Source organism: Sinohyriopsis cumingii, chromosome 11, assembly GCF_028554795.1.
Source record: "Sinohyriopsis cumingii isolate HCF-2022 chromosome 11, ASM2855479v2, whole genome shotgun sequence".
Taxonomy (NCBI): domain Eukaryota; kingdom Metazoa; phylum Mollusca; class Bivalvia; order Unionida; family Unionidae; genus Sinohyriopsis; species Sinohyriopsis cumingii.
In genome coordinates, this window is record NC_142971.1 from 5,162,171 (window position 1) to 5,186,114 (window position 23,944).

A 23,944-nucleotide genomic window follows, 5' to 3' on the forward strand; every position below is an offset into this window, starting at 1 on the left:
AGGCTCATATCCAGCACATGCTTAGGAAAAACAATTGTCAGTACAAGTGTTTGCCAGAATCACTTAGTACAAAGCCTTCCTGTTACAGATAGGTAATTTTCTTCTGTGGCTTTTCCATTATAAGAAATTAGCACTGATCACTATAAAACACTACCATTCTGAAATCTCAGATTTCATCACCATGTAAGGGAGGATATGGGCTAAGACAAAGACATCTCCAAATGTACCATAGTTTCTGACATCAGTGAATAAAGCACCTTTTGATTCTATGATTGGAACCCCTTGACTCATGCCTCATACAAAACCTGCTTCAGAGTGGTTCTAGCTACATCAGGCAGAATTAGTGATATCCATGCCTTGTAAATAGAATCAAACTATCTGCTCTTCCATTGCAGTGGTTCAGTTTTACATATTTACAGCTTCTTCTTTGCTAGGAACAGGGCTTTCAGGTGTCACCTGAAATGAACTGAGCAGGTGCCACTGAAAGAAAGAAAGGATGATATTTCAGCTGTAGCTGAATCATCAGGGGTATGATGGGTTATTTGCTCTGCAAAAAATCTAAGCCAAAACTAAATTGGTTTCTTGTGCTCACAAGGTTTACTTAGTCTTCAGTAGTGTAGCATATGAGTGTAACTGTTTGCTAACTGCCATTATCCAGGCTATGGAATGGAGGGTTGAGATGACTTTCTCTGGCTTTAACCTTTGAGTCCTATGTCCCAAAGGGCTCATTTGGACCTTTCTGCTACTTATAGCACAACAAATCAGATGGCCTTCCTGGCTTGAACAGCAGCTTCACAAACACAGGGCCCGTTGACTTATGCTAGGTTTAGGATGAAAACTTTCATGCATCTTAACTCCTGCCTATATCTCTCACAATATTTGAAGCTGCTTCATGTACATTAGGGTACCCTCAAATAAAAGTGAAAAAATGAGAAAAAAGAACTTAAGTATTGCAAACTAAATCCAAAAATAATCCAAAATTTCAAACATAAGTACTATTGATGAAAAGTCCTAAGTGAATCACAGTTCAGATCCCAATGAAAATCCAAAATGGAAGGCGATGATGTCTGTAATAGTCAGCATTGTACTGTGTCAACAGTCTCTTGTTGAATCACAGAAAATATTATTCCAGTTTTTGATTTCTGTATAAAATCCAGTAAATGTCCTTGTTCAAGAATTATCAGAGCACTCTTGTATTTCCAGGGAAAACAATCACTTGAAATTCAATAATTTGAAGAAAATAAAACCCAGCCCAGACTGGACACAACATGAAACAACTTGACACAACATAAAACAACTTGACGTCTCAAGTGTTAAGGCATGACTGAGAGAATTCTTATTATAACATCAGTTATAAGACTAACTAAAATGCAAAACAGAATCCCGGAAGGGGGTCAAGAGTTCATTCTTCTAGAAAAACTAGAAGTTTGTTACATGATCAATGTCACATCAACCAGGTATGACCTTGACTTCAACCTAATGATTCTTACTCTGAGAACGTTAATAAAAATAAATTTTAAAAGTTGTTTAGTAAAGCTGTCACTGATTTTGAAACAAGGTCAGCAACTAGATACAATGTTTCTATTATTAGGTGTTTACATCAAAATTAAAACAAAAATTAAAAAAATCTGTCAGAACTGAACTCTGTTTTGGACAATAACAAATCCAGTAAAGAATATTACATTACAATAGCATGTAATGGAATAAAAACAAATTAAAAACTAACAGACAAACAATTAAATTAAATATGCATAACAGGATTGTTTTTTCTCTGATTTATATGAAGTTTTTCATCTTGCTTCTGCCTTTATCTATTCCTCAACCAATTGAATAAATAAATCTATCTCTTCTGGACTTATCTTGAGCATTCCATTGAAAATATCAAACTCTTGGATGCAGTCAGCATTCATTACAATTTGTATTTCGACATAGACAAAAATAGTTCGTTGAATGTGGACACTTTTTATGACCATATAAGAAAGTGGTGAATAGTTTTAATTAACTGCTGGGTATTGACCCTTAGCAATAATGGACTAACTGGACTATTTATGAAGTATGTAATAACTATAAAATTTTCTCTGTGCTATATGGTATTCTTGGTAAAGACATAATAATTTCACTATTTATTATCACACATCCTAATATAGGATCCAGGGATAGCACTTTCCACTCTCTCTAGTGTATATTTGTACCTCTTTGTATTAATTTCTCTATGGCCTGATTTCTGTCATAGGAATCCAGAGTGACAGTGTACTAGATGAGAGTTAATTGTTGGGTTATTTTGTGAGTGTGTCTGCTGGGCACAAATGCTTATTCCAGTGGCTATGTTCCATGTTTGGAGGATGTTATGCATGGTCAGAGTGGTATAGTGTTGGTTCATGCAGGCAAGGCAGTTGTTGCCATAACTCACAGACCTGGTATTGCGACTCAGTAGGAAACAAATTTAAAATATTTTCTAACCTGTATGATAATTTGTTCTCTCTCTCACTGTATATAATTTACATAGATTTGCCTGCTTTATATTTTAAGCCTTAGTTAGAAAATCATGTCCAATAATTACAGTACTTAAATAATATTTAATTCAGTACCTATTCATTCATAGGCAAATCAATGGGAACAAACGGTGTCATTGTCAGAAAAATTTATTGCACAAAAAACTATAAACATCCTTTTGAGACATTGACTATTTTAACATGCTTAAACTGAATTGACTGATTATTATTTTGGATTCAAGTAATAAATCCCTTTAGCCTAAAAATGATAAAAAAGAGAAAAGAAATGTTCTTTATTTAAATTGCTGATAAAGAATGTATATCTTGATAGGTACCTCTTGAAGCAGATTGCCAAGGCCTTAGCAGGACAAGATGTGGATCAGCCAGCAGCTTACCTAAAGAAAGATATTCTCTCATACACCTGTCCTGTACAAAAGGGAGAGCACTGTACCAACCCAAACTACCTGATGAAAATCTATACACAACGGGCACATAGGTAAAAGTTAGATAGGATAGCTTGTTGTACATAAAGGCAGATAGAATAAATTTAGTTTACATGGTATACAAGTCAAGAATATAGGCACAGTGGTCTTGTCTAAAGCTTTAGATAACAGTGACTGTTTTGTGGTACAAAGCAATGTACGGTGGTATTTTTCTGTAATACTAACATGTCTTAGTATGTCTTCACATTGGCAGTGCAGTGCATTGTGGTTATTCATTTTCAATTTCACACAAAATTCAAGAACATTTCAATCTTTACTACAGCAGTGACATACAGCAATAAATTATTAAAATATTGTTACTGTCAGCGTATTTTATTGTTCATTCAGAAAATTTCCTCCTTCCCAGTCTTACTCTCTTTCAAGAAGTCACTGTTGTAGAAGTTTTGTCTGATCAAGCTCATGACGCTTCCTTAGGACCGGATAATATCCACTGTCAGCTTATGAAGCATTTACCTGATGCAGATCTCAATACATTACTTAGCATTTACCTGATGCAGATCTCAATACATTACTTAGCATTTACCTGATGCAGATCTCAATACATTACTAAGCATTTACCTGATGCAGATCTCAATACATTACTAAGCATTTACCTGATGCAGATCTCAATACATTACTAAGCATTTACCTGATGCAGATCTCAATACATTACTAAGCATTTTCATTAAAATCTGGGAAACTGGTGAGTTCCCACCATAATAGTAAGAAACAACAGTGATACAAACCTGATCTTGCTGACCCTTATTGTAACAAAGTGTAGACAAGCTGTATTTGTAAATAAAACATGGAACAGATGATAAATGACAGACTCCTCTGCTATCTTGAATCCAACAAACTACTTTCAGATTTCAGTATGGATTAAGATGTCCGAAAAGTACAATTTACAATTTATTAGAGAAGGTTTCATATAAAACAAGTTACGGCCATTTTTATTTATTTGGAGAAAGCTTATCACACCACATAGAAGTACAGTATAATGAATGACCTATTCAACCAAGGTCTAATGGGCTGCCTATCTATCTTTATATCCAGGTTTTGGAAAGAGAGAATTTCAGAGTTAAGGTAGGCACCACCCTTTGAAAAGTAATCCTCAGGAAATGGGTGTACTCAGGGCATCATTTTGGCAGTCAGAATTATCAGAATTAACAACAGTGAAACACATTATTCCAGGAGCTGACTGCTCATTACACATCAGTGACCCTTTTGATCTGCTGTAAATTTGGATTATGAATCTATTCAGTGTCAACTACAGCTATCCTTAGAGAGTTCAGTATTGGTAGCAATAACGAAAGGTTCAAACAACTTTCAGAATTTTTCTGCACTTCTGCCAGTTAAATAATATTATAATGGTTATTTTATCCTTTCTTTGGAGGAGACCTAAATTTAAAGGCTCATTTTTTTATTATTGCAAACTAACTTTTCTTCAAGACTTCATATACATCAAGGACAAGTGTCAAAATGCACTGGAGTTAATATGAATTGTGACAAACACAGACTGGGAAGTAAACCAGAAGGTTGTGATTCAATATGAGTTGTGTCTAGTTCAGACTGGGAAACAAACCAGAAGGTTGTGATTCAATACGAGTCATGACAAAAACAGATTGGGAAACAGACTAGAAGATTGTGATTCCATATGAATTGTGACTAACACAGATTTGGAAGCAAACCTGAAGGTTGTGATTTAGGTATACTGGACTTAGTAAGACCTAAACTTGAAATGGCTTAGTTGTGTATAGATAGTTTGCAAGTGTTACCTACAGATATTTGATCTGATACACAACCAGGGACTTTGTTTGAAAGCATTCAGAACTTCTTCCTCTGGTGAGAGAAATGAATGAAATTGGCTAAAAGCTATAATAAAAAAAATCCAATAATCCATCAAATCCCATATATAATGTAATTTTTAGATCACAATTCCAGGACGTGTAAAAATGAAAACCAAATTTTGTTTCACCTTGCACATACCTCCTGAAGTGTGAATCACATGCCTTGGCAGTGTTCACTGACAATAGAATACATTCTTATGTAGTGTATTGACTTCCACCCTACCAGACAGATGCCTTGCTAGTGTTCACTGACAATAGAATGCATTCTTGTTGAGTGTATTAACTTCCATGATATGGGACAGATGATTTTTATGTTGTTGATACAATGAAACCTGATTTCAGTGACTTCTACTACTTCGCTTTATATACAGCTGACTGTATGCCACATTAAGTACATGTCATTAAATGCATTCTAATACTGAAGTCATATAGCTCCCAAGTACAATTTAACCATTAAATGCATTCTAATACTGAAGTCATATAGCTCCCAAGTACAATTTAACCATTCCTTTAAAGGAAGCTGTCATGGATCAAAGATTTGTTTCTTTGCCCAGTTGTGAAAACCCAGCACAGTGCCATTAATGTCACAATGAAAGAATGAGATCATTAACTGAAGCACATGGACTATATTGTTTGATTGTGGAATTAATACATAATGTATGCATCATATTAGGTCGTTGTCTCCTAATAAGTTGCTGGCAATTTCTGGATGAGTTAATTCTCTTATTGCTGTAATGTTTTTAGTTGGTGTTTTATTGAATTTTTTATTTGTCAAACTAAAAGTACCATTTATGTCTTGGGTGAAATACATTTTTGGGCTTTTGTATCTAAATCAGTTTATTCTTTTCTGAATAAGTTAAATCTGTTTTCTACCTATTAATCTGCAAGACACTTTTTTGACTTTTTGGGTATATTCTTAATGGAGGCTAATACCATAAGCAGAAAGTTGATCACAGTCATCTGTTTTTCACACTATTGTGACTACATCAAGTTCTTGCATTAGCTCAGTTCTCTGCCACTGTTATATGTACAGTCATGAATCTTGATGTATATATTCATCTTGGAGAGTACTATTCACCACTGACAGAAGCAAGTCACAGTGACCTACTTTAATTTCTATAGGGACTTGGCAAGATTTTTAGCTTTGTCACTTGGCCTTGTGAGTTTATGGAACAGTCTCATGTTTGTTGTATGTTGTCCATCCACCAACAGTTGTTTTCAATGTATTTCATATTTAGATGGTTGATGCTGTTCTGACATTAAATATAGCTGCTAATGCTAAAAAATAAAATAAAAAAATGATTTCTTAATAATGCTCCTCAGAATTTGACAGCATTATAGCATGGAGGGCTTTAATAATTTTACTATTGCTGCCAATCTGCCACCACAAATGGCTGATGTTACTAAAAGTTGAAAAATCTTTGACTTTTCAAAAAGTGCTTAACACAATTTGACAGAATTTGTACATTTAAATGACATAATGAACTGCTTTGCTGAACTTGATCAAATTTTACAAAAGCATTCTGGTATGAAAGCCTTATAAGCTTGTACAAATAATGCAGATTCCTGTCAAAGATAGCCCCCATAACTAAAACTCAAATATCATTAGGCAATTTCTTCCTAAAACATCACTCAACAGACTTTGACCAAATTTGCCAGAAAGCATCCTGGTAGAAATGGATTTTTTTAATATACAAATTATGTCAAATTATCATCAAATATTAATACTTTTGCAAAAAATAAAATAAAAAATAATAACTTCTCCAAAGGAACTCAGCATGATGTTAACACTTTTGACAAAAAGCATCTTGGCTTGAAGGCTTTTCACATTTATGCAAATGATACATATCCACCATTAAATATGGCTGCCATTATTAAAAGTAAAAAGACATAAACAACTTTATAAAGGCTTTCAAAACCTGTAATTGAATCTGAGCAGATTTGAAAGATGTCACTGATTTATCGAGTCCTTTCAATACTTGGTAGGTAATGCTGATGTGTCATAAAAAATGAATGAAAATACCTAAAGTTCAGAAACCTTGAAACTTGTTTTCATAATTTATGCAGTTAACAGCATTGAAGAAATTTTTTCTACAAAAAGTACTCTACTCACCAAGTTTTCTTTGTCAACCTTGCATGCATTTGGCTGTAAGGCAGATGACAGCCAGTATAATAGAACAACAAACATAGACCCTTATCTGCAGGTGCATAATGCTATGGCAGATCTGGATCTTTGTCATTTGAATTTTGAATCAACTTATAAGCAATTATATATGGTAATGACCAATACTTGGGGATAGATATTGAACTAAGTGTAGTGCAAGAAAATGTTAACTATTATTTAAATATTAGTGATTTTGAATCACTTGGACACTGCTCTATACAAATATCAATTTTAAATTAGACAAATACCATATGTACTCACTTGTAAGTAAAATCAAGCTGCAAACAACAAAGATCCTGCTCTGCTGTAGTATGCTTCTGCCAATCAAGGAATATATAATTTGCTTTAATGATTACTCCTAACAAACTGTGTAGAGCCTGATGTGACTGCAGATCTGGGTTTGTGCAGTTTGCAGTTGGACTTGTCTTTTAAGTGAGTAGATACGGTACTCTAACATTTAGTATTGATCATCCTTAATGAATTATTTCTATATACTTTTTAGTCCATATACTTCATTTTACAACTAAGCTCTATGTTTTTCTTCAGTGCCATAGCTTCTGTTGCCAGGCAACTACAGTTTGACCTTGAATCAGGGAAGGACCAATCATCAGCCTTCAACAATAATTTGGTATCCCTTGTTCAAGCAGCCAAGGTGAAGAATTTTCTTAAATTAATAGATTTTAATGAAATATTTCTTAAGTTATCAAGTTTGGATTAGCTTCACCGAAAATCTTATTTGTGTTAAACTTTTAAGAAATTTTAATGTTTAATTTCTGGAACTATTTTCTTCCTAAAAAGCAAATGTGAAAAATCATATTTACAGCTATGTTTTGTTCTGTTTCAGGGAAGTTAATGCTGTTTTGATGTGGTAAGGGATCTGAAGAAGGTGTAAAGAGTGTTAGGGGGATACAAATTAATAGAACCAGTGGTTTCCATCAAAGTAGCTAGGGTTAGAACATAAATTAGCAGAGAAAACTCTTTAATTTAGTCAGCTAAAGACAGACCTACTGGGGCCCCGAGTGGCTGAGTGGTCTAAAGCGCTCTTCGTTATGGATCACTGCCATCTCACCTCTGTCTGCATGGGTTCGAGTCTCGGATTCGGTTAATGTGGGTATGTGAGAAAGCTTGCCAGTAGCTTCTCATGGGTCGGTGGTTCTTTCCTGGGTTTTCCCAGGTTCTTCCTCCACTATTAATGCTGGCCACCATGTATGGCCTATCATGTGCTGAAAAATGGCGTTAAACCCTACAACAACAACAACAACAGACCTGCTTAAGTTTACTGTCCCTGTTTGACATGATGTCAAAAACATGTATTGATACTCAGTAACCTGAAATTTTACATACAGTTTCAATATGTATCCTTTATTAATAAGGATCTGCCCCTCATTTCTTTACTCTATTTAGAACACTTGATGGTCAGCAGATGTGGCCACAGAATTAAATGTTTTGGTCAGCAATGAGAAGTGCAGACAGTGAAGTCAACTCGAAAAATTTAGAAAAATTTGTTATATAATTTTAGGGGTAAGGGAAATTATATATTTTTCTTCATGCAATATGTATATTTCAGACTTTTCAGTATTGTTTGTGTTGTATTCTGGTTCTAATCCATATGGATTTTGCCCTTTTGATAAGGACTTTACTGGCTGCAGAAGCAGGTTAGTAACCAAAATAATTGTATTTTTTTCATACATGCTGTAATTCTGGCATGTAAGATGTAGCTTTCACTTGTTATACCCAAATTATGCTTTTTTTGCCATGTATAATAGCAATAATTAGGTTTAGAACTCTTGGGGTTGGGGTTGGCATGTGTGTATACCGTATGTAAGTTGACCTTTTTTTATTGAATATTCAATTTGTACAGAGTAGAGGCTATCTTATAAATGTGACATACAAAAACAAATTGATAAATTTAGGGGAAGGTAACAAATTTAATGTTTGCAATACATAAAAATAATGTCAATTTAAATATTTGTTCATTTTTATGCCACTATTCCTATTCACAAAAGCTTATATGGTATGCACAGTGTTTATGTTTCTTGACTACATTAGATCCACATCTTCAATTATTTGGATTTGAATAATTTGAAAATATTAATGGTAAAATAAATAGTACCCACTGCAGAGTGAAGTGTCCATTAATGTTGTTACTGTGGGTGTTTACTAGCAAGTATTGCTTCCATTCTTTTTAATTTAATTTGTATGTTCCTTTTTCATAAGTTAGATTTCATTCTCAAGTGATACTTCCCCAGTTTTTCTGCCAGTTTATGTGACCCAATAATCCTCTGGTTTTTAAATGCAGCACTCACTTTGTTCCAGATTTGACAGTCTTTTTGAACACACTGTGCATTTAATACATAATCTATGCCAAGTTAGGTTCTACAACTTCCTGTGCCTGTTTGACCTTAATCCCTTGAATTGTAAAATCAGCATCTTTGTTTTCCCACGTGACAACCCTTTGATGGAGCCATGAATTTGACACCTACTCACTGCCAAGTTATTTGAATTCTGTGTGATTTTGCTACACAATTTACACATGTTCATTTACATCCTTTAATAGATTTAACAGACTGTATGATCAAAGTGTAACAAAGCCCAAACTAAGTCTGTACATAAACACCAGCAAACACTGACATATGTCAGTGAAGCTGAGGAAATGGAGTTGGTCGATGATTAGAAGATGATTTACAATGACAGACAACAATGGACAAATTCAGATCTTTATCAGACAACAGAGTTGAATTCTTGAATTTTGTTCCACATGACATTAGATAATGCCATTTAGAGGATATTCTGAATCACAAAAATGTGGACTCGGCATTCATTATTAATTTGTAAGACTTGTATAATATGCATATTACAGGATGGTGTGATTTTGGGTCACTCTGAACTACAATTTCTATACCAGTATGTGACTTAAAACTGAATTATGGATTTATCATATAAATGGATTTAAAATGCCAAGAGTTATGGATTTTAATGGATTTATTACATGAAGATGAACGAATTGCAAGTTGTAGATTTATTTATGACATTTTCCACTCAATAATTTAATTGTATCTTGCACTGGTTTTGCCTATATTTTTTGTATATATCATGTAAAATACACCCCAACTTATAAGAGTGTCTGAGAGAAATGGGCTTCTTGTAGCCCAAAAATGGGGAGGTTGGTTTATAGTTAAGTCAACTTATGAGTGATTATTTATGATAAATGCACAGATGTGAACAACTATCTGCTGAACACAACCAGCCACAGCAATTTGGGCAAAAATATGAATGACCACTTTGCATAACCAAATATAAATGATGACTAGTTTGTTCTAAATCAAACTGGTGCCAATCATGCATTATATATGGCTGCCACAACAGCTAATTTGAAAACCTTATCTCTTAAGAAATAATCAGCAGTTTTAAAAGAGAAAATGGTCTTGTCTTGAATTCTTGAAAAAATTTTTGGTCACCAGAGCATCCGTTATTTTGAGGGACTCTTGTTTTTCTTTGTCCTTTTAATCTCCATCAGACCATAGTTATGAAGTATGCAGATAGATTTATTTAAGATAAGATTATAACTTTTCCACACACCCCAAAAAGTGAAAAAAATTTAATTCAAAAATACTTTTCACTTGTGGCAAAACAGCCTGAGCCTTTGATATTTCCACTAATAAGGTGATTCTGCTGAAGTCCTTTTGCATGCTTCCCTTTCAGAGTCTTGTGTAAGAACATGATTATGATAAACCTGTCTCATGTTAAGTACTGTATTTACTCACAGATCTGGGTCTGTGCAGTTTGCATTTGGACTCTCTTATAAGCAAGTATATATGGCATTACTTTCAGACTTGAATTATTAACATGCTTTAAGGACATCTGTGCATACTTTATTATATCTCCAGCATTTACGGGAATCACTCTCATTTTGAATGGATCTCAGATACTCGTACACAAGAGAAATGATATGCATCATTAAAACAAAATAGCTTAAATGTTTATAGGAGACTAATAAGTTAGATGTTTAATCTGTTATTTAAATAGTCACATTTCTTTTCAGGCCCATTGCCAGCTGTGTTTGATGAAAAATTTTGTGGAGGGTGTGTCAGCCCTGGAGAGGACTTGTAGTGAGAATCTGGTTTCAGTCCTTAGACAGCTGTGTCTGTACTTTGGACTGCATGGGATAGTTACAGTTTCAGGAGAGTTTCTGGAAGTAAGGATGGTAGATTTGTGATGGTACATTAGGACTAGATTTACAAATTTTGTGGAACAACCAATTTTTAAGTATAAGGAGAGAATAAGTCCCAAAATACTTAATTCTTTTTTCTCTACAGATATTTTTTCTAATATTAAGAATCATGACACAAAGAAATAGCAGACATAAGAAAATAGAAAGTATGCATCATCAGCCAGTTACATTGCAAATAATTAGTTATTCACTGATTGTACTTATGCTAATCTAGTAGTTAATAGTAGTAATTAGAAGTGACATATTCTCACACATTTGCTGGCATGTATTCAGTTATGAATAATGGAAAATACATTACACAGTATATGACATGCATATTTGCAGCATAGAGCATTTTGTTTTGTTTGCTTGTCTCTCAGGGTATTGTATGCCTGCATTCTACAACTGATAGCCAAGACTTTAAATTCAAGGAAGAACAAAAAAAATAAAATTGAACATAAAAGTTATGAAGATGGACATCATTTTACACCAAAACTAACTTTGTTCTGCTATTCATTGGTAAAGTGCCCATCAAAATGTTCAATAAAATTCTTGCCCGACTTATCGACAGTTTACTACTGGAGATGTGCTTCAGTATTCATGGCAAAACAAAATAATGAAATTGAGATAACAAAGTATTATGGAAGACCATATTAGATTGTTATATCTAAAGATTTATTATAACTGAAATTCAGAGGGATGGGAAAAATCAGGAGAGCTGTGCTTTTTAATTGAGCAAATATATTTATTCTCAAGATTTTCTTGTGTATATCTTTTTAATACTTTTATATGCATTCTAAGATGTATAAATAGATTAATATTACAAAATTGATTACCTCCAGAATAATCTTCAGAATATTGTTACTATGCCATGATTATTGTTGCAATACTCTTCAGAGTGTTGTCACAACACCATGATTATTATTGCAATACTCTTCAGAGTGTTGTCACTACACCATGATTATTGTTGCAATACTCTTCAGAGTGTTGTCACTACACCATGATTACACCATGTTGCAGTAATCTTCATTGTTGTCACTAAACCATGATTACTATTGCAGTAACCTAAAGAGTATTGTTATCACACTGTTTATTTCTACAATCTTCTGAGTACTGTAAGTACTGTGATTATATCTACAATCTTCTTTGAAGTAATGACACTACACTGATTATTTCTTATCTACAATCATCTTTGAAGTAATGAGACTACACTGATTATTTCTACAATAGCTTATCATTTCTACAATAAACTTCACAGTAATGACACTACACTGATTATTTCTACAATCTTCAGAGTACTGTCAGTACTGTGATTATATCTACAATCATCTTTGAAGTAATGACACTATACTGATTATTTCTACAATAGCTTATCATTTCTACAATAAACTTCACAGTAATGACACTACACTGATTATTTCTACAATCTTCAAAGCAAAAAAAGTAGGCAAATGAAATTGGATAGACTTGTTCATATACTTAAGTAAATAACCTGATCTGATTGTAATGCCATTATTAGCAGTTTTTCACATTTGTATAAGTTTTTAATTCTTTTTTAACTAAGGTTTATAAGTCTGTAGTGGTGTTTTAAGTTCTAGTTTTGGGTCTGTTTCAGAGTGAGGCTATTGGCTTACAACAGTTAGAGTGGATCAAAGCTGAGGAGCTAAAGTCTCTGGCTGCCATTAGGTAAATCAGGATTGGCATATTAAGTCTATTTTGGTATTTAGCTTGTCTAAGTTTTCTCACATCCAGGCTCATATGGATCATACACAGCTTTCTTTGTGCAGTAGCATGAAGGAAGACTTGGGGCTGAGTGCTGAGGCAGACATTTGTTAGAGCATGAGGGGAGAATGATTTGGCAAATGTTTATTATAACACAAGAGGATAGTTGGATCAAGTGCTCTGGCAAATAGCAGAAGGAAAGAGTTGTAACAAAGTGCTCTGAAAAATATATTTGTTATAGCAGGTTGGAAGAGTTGGAGCCAAGTGTGCTGGCAGTCATTAGTTATGGCAGAAGGAAAGAATGGGAGCCAAGTGCTCTGGCAATCATGTGTTATAGCACAATGGAATACTTGTAACCAAATGCTTCAGCAAACATTGTATCATGATGGAATAATTGGAGCCAAGTGCTCTGGCAATCATTTGTTATAGCACAAAAAAATATGTATAGCCAAGTCCTCCAGGAAAACATTATATCATGTGGGAGGAGTTGGAGCCAAGTACTCTGTTAATCTTTTGTTATAGTGCAAGGAAAGACATGTAGACAATTGCTCCAGCAAACATTATATCCTGTGGGAAGCATTGGAACCAAGTGCTTCAGCAAATATTTTTATGGCACAAGGGAAAGTTGGAACCAAGTGCTTCAGCAAATGTTTGTTACAGCATGAGGGAAAGTTGGAACCAAGTGCTTCAGCAATTGTTTGTTACAGCATGAGGGAAAGTTGGAACCAAGTGCTTCAGCAAATGTTTGTTACAGCATGAGGGAAAGTTGGAACCAAGTGCTTCAGCAAATGTTTGTTATAGCACAAGGGAAAGTTGCAACCAAGTGCTTCAGCAAATGTTTGTTATAGCACAAGGGAAAGTTGGATCCAAGTGCTTCAGCAAATGTTTGTTACAGCATGAGGGAAAATTGCAACCAAGTGCTTCAGCAAATATTTGTTATATCACAAGGGAAAGTTGGAACCAAGTGCTTCAGCAAATGTTTGTTACAGCATAAGGGAAAGCTGGAACCAAGTGTTTCAGCAGATGTTTGTTATATCACAAGGAAAAGTTGGAACCAAGTGCTTCAGCAAATGTTTGTTATAGGACATTGGAAGTTGGAACCAAGTGCTTCAGCAAATATTTGTTATAGCACAAGGGAAGGTTGGAACCATGTGCTTTGGCAAGCATTTGATATAACAAGAGGGACAAGTTTGAGGCAAGTGTTCCAGAAAATCTTTATTATAGCATGAGTGAAGTTGCTTCAGTAAACATTTGTCGGAGCATGAGGAAAAAGTTGGATCTAAGTGCTCTGGCAAACCTAGTTGAAGCATAGTGCTTCGGCAAACATTTTTTATAATGTGAAGTATTTGTTGGACATAAGTGTTCCAGTATATTTTTGCTCACTTCAGGCTCTGTATGATCTAATGTAACTGTTAAAAACATAACAGATACTGACACCTTCCAAAAATTAGCAAGGTATGGACCTGCTAACATCCCAAATACTGACACTCGCCCAAACACTTGCAGTTCCAGTGTTTGAATATGGTCAATGTAAAAAAGATGTCATGAGTCAAATCAGGTAAAACCAGCATATTTAGATAGAAATAAAGTGAAAATGCATGGTTGAGCTGCTTATAAATTATTCTCACAGAATGAGATAAAATCTCATAATTTTGATCTCCCATATAGTCTCACATTTTCTGTTTTATTTCCATAGAAAAAAGTTGTCAGTTGTCATTATCATCACATTCAGAATTATGGAATACTTGTGTTGTGATGAGAACAAACATTTCAATTGTAAATTTTGATTTATATAATGAAATAGTGCTCTTAATAACTAGATCATCATTCATTCAGAATTTGCTTTCACTGGGATTTTATCAGACAGTAGAATGTAGACACTAGATATCTGGAAAATTTAGTTTTAAATGTAGGACAATGTGCATGAGATTTTTAAAAATAATTATGATAATATTAGGTATGAAGTAGAGTTAAATTTCGGACATTATTCACCTTTATATGCAAGTTTGAAAAGATACTGCAAGGTTGATAAATGATTAGAATCAAAGATTTCATTGCTGCAATGACAAATTCATTGCTAAGACAAAATGGCTAGAAATTATCTAGACCATTGTAATGTGAGTTAACTATTTTTCATTGCCTTTGTTTTAAACTTATGGAAATGGGTTTTCATAAAAATTAATAAATAATATATAAATCAGTGATGTAAGAATAACAGTCATGCAAAGTTTGTGAAGTTAAAGCATTTGACAGAACATGATCAAGAACTCGATCACTCTATGTATGACTCTCAATAATATTTCTCCAGGGATGATTTTTAAATTGTCCATTGCAACATAATGATGCATGTGGGAAAATACTTTTGTTGCTATTCTCTTAGTCAGATGATCATTTTCTTTCCGAGTGAGACACATATATCATTTTCACCATGGTTTAAATGGGTTTGGGTATTTTTTAGTTTTATTTTGACGTGATGAATGATGTCTTGTTTAGGTCCATGTTACTCATTTTATCTGATGGTAAGGCCATTCTTAATGATAAGGCTATGTTACAAAACTTTTTAAAAAAAGTTATAAAAAAATATTTGCTAGTCACCAGGTTTTCTCATGGAAAAAGCTTTTTTGAGGCTGACCCCCAGGCCATCTCATGGAAGAAATGTTATATTTCATTACAGGCCAAATGCGGTTGCTTTGGTGGATGCCTTTGACCTTCATGACCAAACAGTAATGTCTGCCTTGGGTAGATACGATGGCAATGCCTACCAGCATTTGTTTGAGGCTGCTAAGAGAGAACCAATGAATCAAACAGAGGTACATTTTGCTTGATCGCTCAGACCCAATTACAGCAGAAAGCAAACTGTGTGTAAATGTAAAGTTTTTTTTAGCAGTAATACATTAATATTGCATTGCTATCTGTGTGTAAATGTAAAGTTTAATAGCAGTAATACATTAATATTGCATTGCTGTCTTTTTCCAAAAGACTAGTCATCAGTCCAAGATGATTATTGTCTCCTCCATTTAGTAACTGGAGGTCAAGAAGGTTAAAGCACCATGATCCCAGTCTTGTTAAAGATGTACAAATTTTAGGAAAAGTCAATCGGGTTCCCATTGATCCAAATAATCAGTTACCCGATCCCCAATGAAAGGAAATTATATTAAATGTGAACATGTGAACATGAACTGATTTAATGTAACTTTATGCATGCGGTTGGGGGTTGCCCTTGAGGTATAAGCATAATTATTACATCATATATAATATCCAAATAAAACCCATTTCACTTAATATTTGGCACCATGTTTTTTTTTCTTTCAATATAGACTGGTCTGCTACTTAAGTGTGTATCAAACTTTAATGTTATATGAAGTGCACTACCATGTTCACTGCAGTATACTACCTTGTTCACTTAATGTGTAAATTGGAGAGCACTTTGAGTTTAAACATAACGCATAAGGAGTTCATTTTATGCAAGGTCTCACTCAGATACAATGGTAGTCATAAATTGTGACATTCATTTTATGCAAGGTCTCACTCAGATACAATGGTAGTCATAAATTGCGACATTCATTTTATGCAAGGTCTCACTCAGATACAATGGTAGTCATAAATTGCGACATTAATGTTTAACATCAGGAAAGTTCATTTTATGCAAGGTCTCACTCAGATACAATGGTAGTCATAAATTGCGACATTCATTTTATGCAAGGTCTCACTCAGATACAATGGTAGTCATAAATTGCGACATTAATGTTTAACATCAGGAAAGTTCATTTTATGCAAGGTCTCACTCAGATACAATGGTAGTCATAAATTGCGACATTCATTTTATGCAAGGTCTCACTCAGATACAATGGTAGTCATAAATTGCGACATTAATGTTTAACATCAGGAAAGTTCATTTTATGCAAGGTCTCGCTCAGATACAATGGTAGTCATAAATTGCAACATTAACGTTTAACATCAGGAAGTAACTCAATTTAATAACTGTAAACAGAAACAGGTTTACAGTATTTGAAACATTAGAAAGTTTTACCATGAAAGTTACATACGAAATTTATAATGAAAGATTCAGATTTATGATACTATTAAAATCTGATTTATACTGACAGGTGTTGCCAGCTTACTACAAATATCTACGAGACCTCATCAAGGGACAGCCCCAGGCTAAGCTGTGATGATGCCATTGCTTTGCAATAGGAAAACAAATTCTCCTGGTTTTCAGAAATGGATTATGTATGCTAAGAACTGGAACAGCATGTTAGAGTCCTATAAATATAAAGCATAGAATCATGCAAAGCATAGAATCATGCAAAGCATAGAATCATGCAAAGCAAAGAATCATGCAAAGCATAGAAGTTACCATTGATTTCATTGAGCATATGTTTGAGTGTAGGTCATGCTTGACAAAGATCAGTGAAGAATTGGCTTTGCCAATTTTTTTTTAATCATGTGAAATGCTATTGATATTCATCTTCTAAAAAATAGGTTTTGTGTAAATACCGGTGAATAGAACTTGTCTTTCTGATGACTAGTAAGATCTGTTAACGGGTTACTGCCTCTTTGACAAGTACGAAATGAAAACTTAAGTTTACTGATATGCTTTATAATATCAGTATGTTACATTGGGTTGTGAGGTTTTTGCACATGGTTTTAGAATCCATTTTCAACTTTTGCTTTAATTCAATTTGTGTGCCATATTGCAAGGCAAGTGTATTGATGAATTTCATGAAATTTATTCTTCTGTGCAGAGAAAAATAATTTTAATATGTAATGTTTTATTTGGTTGAAAAGAGGGCATAGAAAATATCATTGATTAATATGTCTCATGTGAAAAGAGAGGGAACCTTCCATAACAAGTTTGAGCTTTAGAGTTTAAAATCCCATATTATTAACACTTTGGATCTACAGAGAGAAAGTAAGTCACATTTGAAATCACTTGAACCAAAACACTCAGTAACATAAAAAAGCCTGATATTTTCAGTTGTAGTACATGTACATTTAAAGAAGGCATGGAGTTCATAGGATCTATGTATTTCGTAAGTTTAACCAATTGGATTAATTGTAAATATGTTTGTTATTCTCTGTGTAAAGCATGACATTCATGGTTTCAATCCTTGATCGTGAATGCCCAGTTCCACATGATTATATACCGTACTGAAATATAATTTCAAAAGTAATATATTTAGCTTAGGTTTTAATTATTTAAGGGAAAGTGCTTTCATGTTTTCTGTCTGCTGCTGTAGATTTTTAATTAAAAATAAATAGCAGATATATATAACTGTTTTATATTTTATCATAAAACATCAATTATACACATTGGGTTTATCCAAATCAAGTCTTCTGAAATTTCTAATATCTGCAGGGAAATTTGTGAATAAAGACTTTTTGTCAGTAAAATGAAAGTACAAGTGATTAAAGTTTTTCAAGCAATACCATTCTTGTGAATATTTTGCCCCACTTTGAGATACCATTAAATTTTCATTTCTGATCATGTTTTCATCAATTTGTGCTTCCATACATCCTCCCTGTTCACTCTGTAATTCTTATTTTTATACCCCTATTAAGACCAAAATTGCACTTTAAAGTAAATGTGTGTCACAACCAAAACTGTGTCATTGTGACTTATATTTCAGGCTTTAACTTAAAAATTACATACCGTATAAGCCGAATAATTTAGGAAAAAATAAAGGCCTGGAAGAAGGGGGGGGGTCGGCTGATCCACGGGCCAGTGTCTAAACTAGACAATTTTTAGGTTTTTTGTTGACTACCGTAATGGCTGTAAATCTTGGGACATGAAGCAATAATTTTGTCCGTGTCCTAAGACATGGGCATGTAAAAAAACATTAACTTTCGGTGACCCGACAATTATTAAACTGTTACACAGTACTATGATTGATTTTGTTATTATTTTGCATGTGCATATTTTCTGATTTCTCCAACATGAAGTTAATTAAAGGTAAATACAGACTTCATAATTCGCGGGCCAGTTGAGTTTACCAGGGAGACCATGCTGAACTATAATGTACAGTACTTACACAGTTCAAAGCGTGCATAGTGTCACTTAAATCCTTACTTATTCCCAAATATAGATGCAGATTTTGCTTTATTCATTGTTTCGACCTAATTGCATTCTTCCAGAAAACATTTCAGTTAGTCCTTCATAGCTGTTTCGTTTACGTTGAATAACACGTTCACAAGTTACTCATTTTCAATGATGTAAGCGATCCTACACATTGAGGTAATATTTTTAAATGGTACGCTTGTTTATTTGTACAAGGCATGTAACCATCATAATTTACATGTTTGCAAAGAGTGGTAATAATAAAAGCTAAAATTCTCATATAGTTCAACTAAGATCATCATCAATCAGTTTTAGTTTTGTGTTTTAGCTGAACAAACATCATAACTTTCCACATAATGGAAAGCTTGATGTTTCGGCGTATCCTATGTAGATAGTCGGCGAATTTCTTAAGTTTTGCGACAGAAATTCAGGTCAGTTAATCATTAAAACCCTGAAACTGGCTTGTGATAACAGGGAATTTTAAAAGGTTACTATACAAGTACATTCATGTGTAGTTGCCTATTTTTCCTTAATATTAGCATGATTACCATAGTTTTGTAAAACGGGGGCAAAGGCATACCAAAATAGCCAGCCTCATGGTACTATACATGTGGCAATTATTTTCCCCACTTTGTATAACCGACCACATTCCCTTACTGTAAACTCATAAAGTATTTAGTAATGATTATTATAAAACATGTATTCTGAATGAATTTTTTGAACACACATTTGCTGCATGGTATGTATTTTCATTCCTTCTTTTATAATTTTAACGATGATAATTATCATTGGTATATATGGTATAAAAATGCCAGGTTTTCACTTGTTTAAGTTTCTTTCATGGGAATGACGCTATAGGATATGAAGTTACCGCATTTGTAGTGATCATTCTTGAGATTGAAATTAATTGTGGATGATTTTATTGTTGTGGTTTACTTTTTGTTCTGGTTTATTTTTTTTATTTTTTTATTATTGTAGAGGTAAAAGAAAATCATTAATTTACGTGAATAATGTTTAAACTTAACATTCTGTTTAGTGAAGAAGCGAATTCTTTATAGAAAAGTAATTATTTCATCACAACAATAATTCGCAGGTGATACAACAGAATATGTGGGACTTTTCTTGTTCAGAAGAAATGAAAATCAAAGACATAATGTAATAATTGGGAGATCTCAACAAAAATCGGAAGATATTATGTAATCGGGAGGTAGGCATGGAGCGACCCCAAAAATCTGGAGTTTTTTTCTTCCTCCGGCATGAAAGCTGACAGGTATGGTGTATGGTCACTTACATCAATGCAAACTACAACTCAGCTTTTACGGTATTAGCATCGAAAGAGTATTGTTTTTGTTCATTGTGTTGTCACACTGGGATTACATTAAAATGAGTTAGGTATTTACAATTTCAAAGCAAAGTAAAAACGTAATTACCGGTGTACTGATATATAATTTCCAATGCAATAATGCGTAAACAAACAATAATCAAGTCAAAAGTGAGAGGTAGTGTTACAGCAACTCACGAATGCTAAATTCTTGTCATCGTTCAATCAAATTATGCACAATTTTAAATTAGGCAGAAACAATAAGAAAATAGAAAGTTAAATAAATTACTTTTAAAACAAGTTTATACCATTTCTTTTTTAATAATCATGCATGCTAACTTCGAGCTAAGTATGCATGTAATTTTTTTAAAATATAACTTTGCCTAAATAAATGCATTTAGAACTTACCTTGTGCATCTTGAGATGTCTCAGATTTGTAGGTCGGCTTATACGTGGGTCATGCACTTTTTAGTGTTTATACCTGTTCAGTTTGGGGCATCGGCTTATATGCAAACAGGCTTATATGATAGTACATACAGTAACTCTTAAGTCCAGTACATTTTCATCTATTGCCATTAAAGTTTCAATGTTGGAATGCTTTTCATGCGATAAAATAAACCAGCTCACCATTTATTCAATAATGATCATTTTACAGGTTCCTGCTTCCTGGCTTTTTTCTTCCAAGGCATGAACAGTATTGTAGTTTCATTTAAAGATAAAGTAAGCAGAAGAGATGTTAGCCTATAAATATTTTTGACTATTTTGTCTGACCTAAATCCTATATTGTAACTTATGGTTAAATGTTCATTTATAGACTCCACATAAGCAAGTAATTTGACTTATTTTCATTAATATTACTCTGGGAAAGGTTGCAGATAATTTATTTTAAAATCTTTTTGTGCAAGATGGACTGCATCTGGAGGAGAGCCCAGTAGTGTGTCCATGGTCGTGTTCTAAATTAAGCGGCCCACTTTGGTTACATTGCTATACTTTATTTCAAAACCAAACCATGGATGGTGGAAGAAAAACAAGATTAAAACTATACAATGAAGCGAACATTGACAGAGATTAATAGGATATTGAATCAAAAGCATTTGAATTCACTTTTTAGGCAATAAAAATTACAATTTATACAAGTATGACAGAATGTTGTAATATCACTTTAGTTGTAAATTAACCAAATCTCATTTTGATGTTGTGGACCTTTTGTTCTTATAATCTCCATGATGTTTCCTCAAGGGATGAGATCAAAATGCATCTGTTCAATGTAAAATAAACTGAAAGTGGGTGTGGATTGTGCTATTTTTTTCCTCTAGACTGATAAGTGTAAATATTTTACACATACAATCTGGCCAGTGTGTATTTATGTCTTGGCATTTAATGGTATCTTGGCATAATGCATGTATTGTGCCAATTAAAAGCCAAGTTCGAAAAATGTACAAATGAACTGTAAAGAAACTTTGGGAATAGTCCTTCCAAATGAATGTAAAAATGAAGTACGACAAGAAAAAATAGAAAAAATTGAAGATTTTCATAAGCAGTTCACCATCATAAAAGTTCTTTAATTGAATTTAGAGAAGAGCTTTGTGTCTTGCATGGTGGAAGTCAGTACACTGAACCAAAATGTGCTCCTCCACTATCAGTGGACACAGGCAGGATATGTCCTCTGGTCAAGGTTCAACTGTTCAGGAAGTCGAGTATACACGTCTTCTGTGTGATAGGCAGAATGCTGCCTCATCTCTCTGAGTTCTGTATAAGAGATGCCACTCTAAAGTGATGGGATTGATATCATAAAGCTTCTTTGTGGAATTTTCATTTCACCTATTTTGCCAGTTTGTAAAGAACATGCATGTTTATCTAACATTTTCGTCAGCATAAAGGATTCTCCATTTGGCTCAGAGGATCTTTGGCTGTTGTATCAGCCCTTTCATTATTCTTTAAACCAATGCCAGCCAACAGTACAGAATATTGTTTCTAGATTGTGTTAACAGATCTGGGATATTGATGGTTCTCAAATTTAAGGTATTTGTGAAGCTTTCAGGGAACCTGAAAATATTAAAAAATGGTAGTTTGTCCATTAACTGGCTCGATATGGTGCAATGAGGTGTTGCAATGGCAACTCCAAGCTTGTCTCAAACTTTTAAACTCTGTGTACAGTGACATGTAGCTGTGACAGGATACTCTGATTTCATTGCATTTACTCTGAAAAAAATATGGATTTGTTGAGGACTTGTGGAATTTGCCAAAATCAAGTATCATTTTGGGAGGTTTTGATAACTATGGTGGTGATTTGGGAATACAGAATTCTGCAATATTTCCAACATTGAATTTTGATGCTTCTACGTTAAGGATGAATTTATATTAATTTTGGTTGCCTGAGTGCAAGTTTTGGTATTTGGGCGTAAGGACAATACTGTAACAATGGATTAAAATATAATCTTGTAGTACGCAAAGGAGCCAGTTTCATTCATCTGACATAAAATGATATCTTCTTTGCCTCAGCAATGAAATTTTTGATAGGAAAGTTTAAAATACACCCTGATAAAGTCAAAATCCCTGAATGGATCAAGCACCTGCTGGCAAGATTTGCAAGCTGACCCATATGTAATTGAGTCAAGTTTAGATCCTACCAATTGTCTGCTGCACTGTCACACTGATTGGGTGCTATCTGCTTCACTCTCCATTTGGATGTCTGCTTGCACAGGTTTCAGAGGTGTCAAGAAAATGAGCTTGGTTTTGCCTTTTGGCCATGTTATGTCTGTTTGGGTACATACACTATTTGAATAAGATTTCTTCTCCACTAAAGCTGTACTGGTCCAGGATTTGTTGCCTGTGGCTTCCACATATTTCTTGTCCATAGGGAAGCTAATGCCTTCCTATTCTCTTGCTACACACACTTGATCTGCCTCTAGTGTTTCCACTTGAGGCAGTCTCTAAAGTATGAGAAATGGTCTCCCTGGCAATTTGCACAAGCAATTTTTTTCAACACAGAGCAATCTATTATGACCCATCTTGACCAAGTCTGTGGTGGATTTTTTCCTTTCGTAGCCATCTTTATTGTGGCTATATTTCTGGCAGTTAAAGCATTACATTAGATAAGAAATGAAAGGATAAACAGCAGTGTTCAGGAAGCCAGCTTTTACTGAAACAGTGGCACAGTTGAATGTTAAAATGCATGTTCTTGTGTGAATCAAGTTCCCATCATAGCAAATGTCGATTCATTTCATCTGTGATACATTCTGAGACACGAGATTTTAGAGTGTACCAGTCTCACTGCAACTATCCAACTCTCTTCTTCACACAACACCTCTAGACAAGTTAAATGATTTGTGTGGAAATACCTTCACCATAATGGATATGCTTTTAAATCAGTCTATTGACTATTGCTTTAATTTAACACTGAAATGACTATGAGCAATCATAAATAGATTGTCAGAGTGAATTTTTCAGGTAAGATTTTTACCACTCCTTAGCTCAACAGTCAAAATCTTTGCCAATTTCCTTGACATGTAAGATCTCTCTCTCTGGAGTCCCTGCTTGAGTTACTGGTATTCTTCATCATTTTGAAACTTGCTTTTACACTATTGTTCTGTTTTACCATTAAAAAATAATTATATATATTTACCTGTGCTCTCCACCTGCCTTGAA

General features: G+C 33.9%; 1 protein-coding gene across 1 annotated transcript in view; it reads left to right on the forward strand.

Moving 5' to 3' along the window:
• Nucleotides 1-18,402, forward strand: part of LOC149787552 (peroxisomal acyl-coenzyme A oxidase 1-like) — an 81,466-nt gene extending 63,064 nt beyond the window's left edge. The window contains exons 10-15 of the mRNA XM_089973697.1: nt 2,824-2,988; nt 7,532-7,637; nt 11,028-11,180; nt 12,811-12,881; nt 15,592-15,727; nt 17,024-18,402. Coding sequence (XP_089829823.1) covers nt 2,824-2,988; nt 7,532-7,637; nt 11,028-11,180; nt 12,811-12,881; nt 15,592-15,727; nt 17,024-17,089 — 697 coding nt within the window. The 3' untranslated portion in view covers nt 17,090-18,402. The remainder of the gene's footprint in view (nt 1-2,823; nt 2,989-7,531; nt 7,638-11,027; nt 11,181-12,810; nt 12,882-15,591; nt 15,728-17,023) is intronic.
• The last annotated feature ends 5,542 nt before the right edge of the window (nt 18,403-23,944 follow it).